This window comes from Sinocyclocheilus grahami, unplaced genomic scaffold (genome assembly GCF_001515645.1).
Source record: "Sinocyclocheilus grahami isolate Dianchi unplaced genomic scaffold, SAMN03320097.WGS_v1.1 scaffold1225.1, whole genome shotgun sequence".
Classification (NCBI taxonomy): Eukaryota; Metazoa; Chordata; class Actinopteri; order Cypriniformes; family Cyprinidae; genus Sinocyclocheilus; species Sinocyclocheilus grahami.
Genome location: NW_015506404.1, coordinates 94276 through 104750, shown reverse-complemented (window position 1 = coordinate 104750; position 10475 = coordinate 94276). Strand labels below are relative to the sequence as shown.

Below are 10475 nucleotides of genomic sequence, written 5' to 3'. Positions count from 1 at the left end.
CAATAAACCCTAAAAAAAAAAATCTCACTAGGATCATCGATATTCTGCAACAGAGAGATAATCAAGTGCAATCAAATGGTCATAATTAAGATTCAGCCTGGGTTATTAGGATTAACGGTTCGTCAGATTTTAGTCGAAACACCTTAAACAGAATCCGAGCACGAGACAGACGCCACTGTTATATCACCATTAGTATATATGAGCAGGGGAGAGAATTAGACGAGAGAAGACTGCAGACTCCTCCAGATCTCCTGGACTGTTAAGAGACGACGCAGCCCGTGTCCTTCTGCGGCTTCAGATCCGCCTCCTTCACCGGCTTTATCTCCTCATCGTGCTTCGCTTTTGCCTGGGGGGGGGGAATAATCATTAAAAAATGGCAATATTTTAATTGCTAAAATCAATATATAGTTTGATGTAAAAATGGTTTCTTTTGCTGATGAGACATCATGACAGTCAGTAAAGAGGCGTCCACTAAGAGCAGATACAGAATGCCGTCTAATGTAAAAATACAATTTAGAACCAAAATTTATTTGCATTTATATTTAACACACTATTAATTATGAATATATTTAGGTCAAAGACAGAAAGGTTTTCAAGCATTAGAAAGTGTCTTGTTTAATTTGACTTTTTTAGGAGCATGATTTACAGAAGACACCTACTAAAATGTCATTCAGTGTAACAATAGTTTAAATACCCAAAAGTCTTGTCAAGCATATTTACAAGCAGAAGCATTAGAGGACATCATAAGACTCAGTGCAGCTTCCCTAATACTAATTAATTGTCATTTTAAATCATTCTAAACATTAGGTTTGACCCATTTGTCAGCAAGAGCTTTAAAATATAATACAATTTTGTATGATAATATTTTCATTTATATATTTATATATACAGTACCAGGCAGAATACGTATGTTGTTTAATTTTTACATAAATATATCTGTTACGGTGAATGACGATGGACCTTTATTTCACTGTTTTAGAAACACAATGCATTAAGAGCAGAAAACTTTTGAGCAGGCTGAAGTTAGTTCCATTTAGTACTGCCCTTCAGAAGACAAAACAAGTACAATTTACCCTGACCTTCAAATTCAAAAAGTTTTTACCCCCTGCTCTAAAGGCATCGTGTTTCCTTCTGGAGCATCAGTCAAGGTTTGAACCTTTTGTAACAGTTGCATATGAGTCCCTCAGTCGGAAAAGATGGATCTCAAAATCAAAATATATCAAATATGCAAGAGATGCCAGAAAACCATAGAATTTGCAGGACCTGGTTGATTTTTCTGAAGAACAGCGAGCAGTTTAACTGTTCAGGACCAATAAGGGACTCGTGAATAACATAAACAAAACATAAAAACAGTTGCTGATCATCTAATTCTTGACACAGAATTAAGAATCAAGCGCATGTATGATCCCTCTTATTTTAGTAATTCATATTTTGCATATACACTGCCAGTCAAAAGTTTGGGATCAGTAAGACTTGTAATGTTTTTTTAAAGAAGTCTCTTCTGCTCATCAAGGCTGCATTTATTTGATCAAAAAAATACAGAAAAAAAACAGTAATCTTGCAAAATGTTATTACAATATAAAATAATTGTTTCTATTTTAATATCCTTTAAAATAGAATTTATTTCTGTGATGCAAAGCTGAATTTCCATCATCATTACTCCAGTATAAAGTGTCACATGATCTGCAGAAATCATTCTAATATGATGATTTATTATTAGAATTATCAACAGTTGTGTTATTAATATATATATTTTTTTCAGGATTCTTTGATGAATAAAAAGTTTAAAAGAACAGCATTTATTCAAAATATAAATCTTTTCTAACAATATAAATCTTTGCTATCACTTCATTTAACACATGCTCGCTGAATAAAAGTTTTAATTTCTTTCAAAAAAAGAATAAAAATGTACCGACCCCAAACTTTTGAACGGTAGAGTATATTGTTTGAAAAGATTTATATTTGAAATAAATGCTCTTCTTTTTAACTTTTTATTCATCAAAGAATCCTGAAAAAAAAGTATCACAGTTTCCAAAAAAATATGAAGCAGCAACAGTTTCAGCTCTGATAATAAATCTGCATATTATACTGATTTCTGAAGATCATGTGACGCTGAAGACTGCAGTAATGAAGCTGAAAATTCAGCTGCGCATCACAGAAATAAATTACATTTTAATGTATATTAAAATAGAAAAACGTTATTTTACATCATAATAATATTTCACAATATAAAAATTTTTCCTGTATTTTTTATCAAATAAATGCAGCCTTGATGAGCAGAAGAAACTCCTGTAAAAAACATAAAAAATTGTTAGGTTCCCAAACTTTTGACCAGTAGTATATATATATATATATTTTTTTTTTGTGTGTGTGTGGGAAAGGAAAGCTCTCCTCATCACCTTGTCTTCTTTGGGTCCTTTGGTCAGATCAAAGCTGGCGTAGACTTCAGGTGTGCACTGAGCGCTGAGAGGCGGGAGCTCGAATGAACTCGGTTCAGCCAAACCATAACTGGCCTTCAGTTCCAGCGCTGGAGCTTCAGCAGGAACCTTATGAAAGTAACTGACACAGAAATGCAGCCATCAAAACACAAGTTCTCCAGGAATGGTTTGATCAATAAACGTCTTCATCCGGACCCATGTTTGACTCACATGAAGCTGTTCTCTCTCTGGCATTTCTCCAGGGTGTTTTTGATGAACGTGCCCAGTTTCTTAAAGAAGAGCTGTTCCGAGGGTTTGGCCGTGCTGCCGGGACCCTTCATCTGACGGTACTCTTTACACAAGGCTTCAGCGCGGGAATAAACTGAGGCACAGAGATTCAATACGACCATTAACAGGAAAGAGTTCACCCAGAAAACATGTAAGAGCTCGAAATAATCCCAGACTAAAAACCATTACAGCATCATTCTACTAGAAAGTACTCTACTTCAAAATGTCATCTTTGTGTTACTTGCTGTTTCTTTGTAATTCATTGTGAGATTTACTTGCAATTTCTGAGTGAAAAGTGTATAAAGATAAATTGCATATTTGAACCATTACACTTTTCTTTCTTTAATATCAGTGCTAGATAACAAAATATGTCTTTGAATTATTTTATTTATTTGTTTGTTTATTTAACAGGGACAACACACTAGGCATTGTTACACAAAGACAACCAATGCCGTGTACATAGGGCATATAGCATAAAGCTAGTTTGCAGCCCCTCCTCAGAATATAACATGTGTCCACCAAAGCACATCATATATGTGACCCTGGACCACAAAACCATCATCTGAAATCTGAATAAATAAGCTTTCCATTGATGTATGGTGTGTTAGGAGAGGACAATATTTGGCTGAGATACAACTATTTGTAAATCTGGAATCTGAGGGTGCAAAAAAATCTAAATTTTGAGAAAATCATCTTTAAAGCTGTTCAGATGAAGTTCTTAGCAATGCATATTACTAATCAAAACTGAAGTTCTGATATATTTATGGTAGGAAATTTACAAAATATCTTTATGGAACATGATCTTTACTTAATAGCCTAATGATTTTTGGCATAAAAGAAAAATCTATAATTTTGACCCATACAATGTATTTTTGGCTATTGCTACAAATATACCCCAGCGACTTAAGACTGGTTTTTATGGTCACATATGGCTGAAATATGATCATTTGCGTACACTTCTCAGCCTCCTGCAGGGATCTTATGGCCTCTCCGCATTTATCACCCGCGAGAATAGTCTGTCCATGATAGCAGTGTGCCTGGAAATAACAGAAATATATCATACAGTTAGATATTTATTGCATTAGTGTGACCAAATATCAAAATTAGTGATCGTCTCCAAACACTCCACTCGTCTTCCATTGTTCACAGGAACAGAAAGTCCTGCACCAAACTGAGTCAATTTTGCATGTTAAACCATTTCATTCAAAATGATCTAGTAACATCAGTCATTTAATCCACAGACATCCAGATGAGTTCAGACAGACTCACATAAGCCATGTAGAAGTGCTGCTTCAGCTGCAGGTATTTCTTCCATTTACTGCTGCATTCTGGATCCAAAGTGTTCAGAGTGTGATCTGAGCAAATATAAGAAACATCATCTTCTAAATAATACATAATATTATTATTATATAGCACTCAAGTACTTGATGGTTGCTTGAATATTTCTGTATAATGACTAAATCAATGTCTGACGTGTCTCTTCGCACTCTGGGTCTCAACATGATATGATTCTTTTAATTCAAATCAGTATTCATGTCCACGCGTTTATTCATTTCATGATTTATATTGAGGTCCATTCAGGCCCTTTACATATACATGTTATATAAATGTTACATATTATATAAATATGTTGTATACATAATCTTATTAGATTAAGACATGTCAAGGTCCCATTTGTTAACATTAATTAAGGCATTCGCTAACATGAGCTTATAATAAATCATTCTAATATGCTGATTCGCAGCTCAAGAAACATTTCCGATTAGCATCAATGTTGAAAACATATGTTTTGATTAATTTTTTGTGAAAACTGTGATACATTGTATTTTTCAGGATTCACATTTGAACAGTACATTCAAAAGAACAGCGTTTATTTGAAACAGAAATTGTTTGTTACATTACAAATGGCTTTACTTTAACTTTAGATCAATTTAATGCATCCTTGCTGAATAAAAGTATTAATAAAAAACAATAATAATCTTATGGGCCCCTGACTTTTGAATGGTAGTGTGTAACATATAGTAATATATACAGTACACACACAAACATATACATATGTGCGTAAATTATTAAATACATTATTTCAATTACTAGCGATAGTTCACCCCAAAAAGTTTAATGCACAATATCAGAGCATGTGAACTTACCAGCCTTCTGGTAGAAGTTTGCGGTCTCAAAGGACAGCGCTGCGATGAGAGAGACGTTGTGCTTCAGCTCGATGGCTCTGGCAATGGCGACTAAAAACAGAGACACATGAACCATCACACACACACACACACATGCAGCAGTTCTCCAGCGATCATGACTGTCAGTGTGTTTTACCCTCCTGAGCCTCTGCCTGACTCTGCACGATGTAGGTGTCAATGACTCGTGGCTCCAGGTCTCGACCCTTCTCTGCTGGAGTGATGAGCCGAGGAATATGAGTCTCCTGACAGGGAACACATCACATGAGCACATTCAGAAAGAAAAACCGAGTCAAATATCACCATGGATCAAGCAGTAAGACAATCATGACCATGCATTACAGTGATTTACAGCGTTTAAGGGGCTTTAGGCACTCTATGTGGTAAAAATCAGTGTAATGCATGCACTTTAATGGCTTTTTGCTTTCATTTTCCACAAAATTAAGCACATTTTACCTTAAGGGTTTTAAAGATTCCAGCAGCGATTTTCAAACTCTTGTGAACATCTTTGGCCTCATCCTCTGTGACGCTACAATTTAAAACAAAAGCAACTGGTCTTTAATCAAATACTAAAAATATCTACCCTAAAATTCAACTTCCTGATATAATTTATTACACTTATACATGCAATACATTACACAGTGGCATAATGTAGAGTCAGTGAGTTTAATTTGAGACTATGACCAGCTGACAGTAAATAATACACATTAACTCATTTATTACATGCCTACTTACCAAATAAATAAATATAAATTATATTGATTTTGAAATGTTAATGATTTTATTATGTGAGAAGAAGGGGCAGAGTGATATGAGAAGACTTTTCAAATACTATACTTATGAAATACTATTATTTTAGTATCATTTAAATACTGTTATAGAATTTATTCATTAAAATTAGTTACGTTTCATCGGGTGTAATTAATCTGATTTGCGCTTTTTTTTGTTGTTGTTGTTGAAACGTGACATAGTTGAGACATGAAACTAGCACAACTTTGTAGGAAATTGGTTGCTGGGTTTTAAAAGTGGAACTATTTTGAACTTCTCACAACATCAGATACATCTGTCTGCATGTGTACAGCTCTAGCAGCTGAAGATGAAGAACTTCTCTGAGAGGAACGCTAAAGCACATCATATAATAGTTTCTATTTTCCATTTTATATCATAGAATATTTTAAATCAGAATCCCGTCACTGACCAATCATTCATTCCAGAGAGAATTGACACATGTAACTTACTTCTCCTTTCCGGCCAGTCGTGAGGCAAACTTGGTGTACCAGATGGCAACATTAAAGGCCATAGACACCAGCTCAAAAACCGCATCCTGCTGGGCACTGCAAAACACAAATCACATTTCATTCCCATCAAACCTCGTCATTCTAGTTCAAAATCAACTGTCACTTTCATAAAAGCCAATCAGATTAGATCAATGTCAACATGGACATGTAGCATAAGATGCATTCACCTTGAAAAAGAAATGAACTAAATTACACAAGATTTGCAGAAAATACACATGCATTTGAAGTGGAGGACGAATGTAGTTTGTTCAGAACACAATGCGTTTTGTGCAATTGATAAATATAATAAATAACGCATTTCAGTGTTTTCTTCTAAGAAAATTTGAAAACACTTAGAGGAAGTCTTCATGTATAATGCATTGCAAAGAAATTCAGAATGTACATTGTGATGCAATACAGTTAAAATGCATTAAATTATTTGCAGATTGTATTTGAAAGTAGTTGTCATGTGTTTATGAGGTGCATTACAAGGCATTAATAATGCATTAAAATACTTTTATAATCCATTTATAAAATCCCATTTTTGTTTACTTTTGCACAACTTTTTTCCACCAGTCGATGAAATTATGCTAAAAAAGGAAACCAGTTGAAAACCACTGTGCTAAACCACATTACGTGATGTTTCTGCTCTTTCTGAGTTACCTTGCCATATTTCCCTGTAAAGTGTCAGTCCATCTGAAGTTCTGGATGAACCGGAGCTTGTTCTCTTGTGTGGTTCCATCCAGCGGCAAAATGAATCCTATAATAACAACAACAACAACAACATGCCTCCGAGCAGAATAAATGCAAATGAATAAAAAACAGCCTGAGCAACACGGAAATGCCTGATCAGAGAGGTAAAATAATAGCGCACAAACCCTGTAAAAGAGCAAAATATTCATCACTGGATTTCTTCATGATCTCTGGGGTACACGTGGTGTCTGTGAACATGTCCAGCAGACGGGCGCGCGTCGTTCTCAAGTCACTGAGACACAGATTTAACATTTATATCAGAAAAATGATCATGCACATACAGTAGGGTGGCCTTTTTCTCCCAGATGGGATTTCCAAATTGCCTAAAATATCCGTGTTTTGGCTTTGTTTTCCTCCAGTCCTCATATACATTAGATGCAGAGCTGAGTAGCAACTGATTACATGTAATCTGGATTATGTAATCGGATTCCGAAAATTATCAGTAATATCAGTATGGTACAATATTATCCTATTCAAACCAATGTGATAAACGTTACATTAAAGTTACGTTAAAAAGTCATCAGAAAGTACCTCAAATGTGTAATGTAATGGATTAGCCTACGTTACGAACTACAATTTGTGTCATGTAATTTGGAATCAGTAACAGACTACAATTTGTAAGTTATCTACCCAGCTCTGATTATATGCACACGTATCTGCATTGTTCTGTAGATTGGTCGATTATGCACAACGCCTGCACGTTATTGGTCAAACTACTTTTCAGTCATTACCATCAGCAAGTATGAAACAAACAAAGCCAAAACTTGGACATTTTAGACAATTTAGAAATCCCAGCCAGGAAAGAGGACTCAGGGGCATCCTAAAATCCAAAGATTATATAATTGCAGAATGAAATCCTCACTTGCAGATCTTATTGGCAGCGGGACTGGATGCCACGCCGTACAGGTTAAAGGACACAGGTGCCGTGGCTTTCAGAGGGTTTCGGTGGAACCAGTGAGTCATGGTGAGAGAGGATACCTGAACGAGAAGAAAGACGCTATTATCAAGTTTATTTCAATATTTGATCTTAAGGACATTTTATTCGCTGTTGTATGACCACCACCAAATATCCAGTGTAACATCCGGATCCTGACCATCTGAGAACCACTTAACTAGACATTATATGATTTTCTATATAACTGAGAGTCCACACTGATGTTATGAACACTGATATTGTCAGTGCTTGTGAGATATACAAGTTATAAGCGACTGAGCACATTACACATCTATTAATACGCAGTGAATTTTCCTATTAAGAAATATTATTGACAAAAGAAGACTTTAAAGATCAGATCAATGGTTCTGTGTGAATGATCAGTGAGTCATTTGATAAGGCAGGTCCATTTCTAACATCTCGGCCTCGTTTATCAACAGATCTGCATGAGTAAAACAGATATAGATCCAATAAACTGTCTAAAACTACCTGCGGTTGATGCCTTATCGTCTACAAACGAAAACACACTGATCTTAATGTTGTTCAATATATGAGAGAAATCAACTGAGTCAGAGACACGCTCAAATCTCACAACAGACTCCTAACGCTTGTTTTAAATAAAATAGATATGTCTCTATACCAGAAATGTGTCGACTTGTCAGACGTTTGTTGTTTTAATCGGAGAGACTCTGAAGATGAAGATCAGGAAACGCCAAAACAATGAACGCTCTTCCGGTGTGACGTAACTCGGGCGGTGACGTCATGGACACGCCCATTGGTTTAAACCCCCCGCTTACGTAATTATGCGTGTTTTGCGTTTTATTACTGGTTGCGGTTGTCAGTGTTGGGGAAAGTTACTTTTAAAAGTAATGCATTACAATATTGCGTTACTCCATAAAAAAAGTAACTAATTACGTTACTTAGTTACTTTTTATGGAAAGTAATGCGTTGCGCTACTTTTGCGTTACTTTTTAAATCTGGACAGGGCTTGCGTGTTTGTTTTTAAAATAAAAAAGTTATATTTCTGGCAAATATAAAAGCCTTTTCACACCAAAAGTGAAATGAAATTTACGTCTGTACAGTAGATTGCAGAAGAAGACATTTCAACACACTTCAGCAATAAAAAAAGACTTTTAATTTAATAATTTGTGCTGATTAGTACGGTTGAACCTGATCATCGAAGGTCAGAAGCAAAGACATTGGTTAATAGAATGGGATTAAATACATAAAGCATATTTGTGTTGTTTAACATTTAATTATTGCAGGATTGCGTCATATTCTGAGTTGCATTATTTTTTATTCATTTTGAGGAATACTGAATCTGTTTTTTGAGAGTGAGATGAATGAATGCATATTCATATTTATTTTAGAACTACAGTAACATCTGATTTCTCTCAACATGGGGACAGGAGAGCTGTCAGTCAGTAAATTGGAAAAAAAGTAACTTGCGTTACTTATTTAAAAAAGTAACTCGGATATTCTCTTGTAAATTAAAAAGTAATGCGTTACTTTACTAGTTACTTGAAAAAAAGTAATCTGATTACGTAACTCACGTTACTTGTAATGAGTTACCCCCAACACTTGTGGTTGTACATTATAATTTTTGTTTCTTTATGCAAAAAAAAAAAGTTACTAATTTGAATATGCAGTAAAATACGGACCAGGTACAGACAGCCTAAAGAAAACGGATACAAATTTTACTTTCACAAAAGCGACTTACATAAGTCAGAATGACTTGGTGAGAAAAAGAAAAACCAAAGTCCCTTTCAATAATTTCTATAGTCTTTGGAAAAACAGCCACATTAAAAAAAAAACACTTAACCAATTTACCAACTCACTTATCTTACATTAGAGCTCCATTATGGTAACATGCTAAATTAAAGAAACATTACAGAGAAAGAAGATTTAAAAAAAATAAAATAGCTTTTAATTTTAATTTTATTTAGTTTAAATTTTGTTGTGTTTTTGTCCTTTTTATTAGTTTGTCTTTTTAAATATGTCTATATAGGCTAGTTATATGTTTTAGTTTAATTCGTTTCAGTAATTTTATTACTTCTACTTCAAACTAAACAATGAGAAACATTGCCTTGGCAACTAGCTGAAATAAAATATTTTACTTAATTTAATATATATTTAAGATACTAAAAAGCTTCACATTACATTACAAGATTTATTTTGTGTAATAAATGTCAGCATTTATGTTTTATTAAAGCATTGGACGTGCTATGTAATGATCAATGTGATACAAGTATCAATGTGTCATTGGATGTGAAATGTATCGCGAATCGTGTGATTCAGATCGGGACTTCGGAGCATGTATCGGGAATATTTTGATTCAGATCGGGACTTCTGAGCATGTATCGCGAATCGTGTGATTCAGATCGGGACTTCGGAGCATGTATCGCGAATCGTTTGATTCAGATTGGGACTTGGGAGCATGTATCGGGAATATTTTGATTCAGATCGGGACTTCAGAGCATGTATCGGGAATATTTTGATTCAGATCAGGACTTCACCATCGGGACTTCGGAGCATGTATTGGGAATATTTTGATTCAGATCGGGACTTCGGAGCATGTATCGCGAATCGTGTGATTCAGATCGGGACTTCGGAGCATGTATCG

General features: G+C 34.9%; 1 protein-coding gene across 1 annotated transcript; it reads right to left on the bottom strand.

Annotated features, from left to right (window-relative positions):
• Window positions 1-8587, bottom strand: LOC107568230 (BRO1 domain-containing protein BROX-like). Its single transcript, XM_016254164.1, has 13 exons — window positions 8493-8587; window positions 7781-7896; window positions 7044-7150; window positions 6829-6925; window positions 6127-6222; window positions 5345-5417; window positions 5028-5133; window positions 4853-4942; window positions 3975-4060; window positions 3661-3742; window positions 2649-2799; window positions 2400-2559; window positions 1-346 (listed from the first exon to the last, which is right to left on the bottom strand). The coding sequence occupies exons 2-13, from the start codon at window positions 7879-7881 to the stop codon at window positions 260-262; spliced, it is 1236 nt and encodes a 411-aa protein (XP_016109650.1). The 5' UTR covers window positions 7882-7896; window positions 8493-8587; the 3' UTR covers window positions 1-259.
• Between the last annotated feature and the right edge of the window lie 1888 nt (window positions 8588-10475).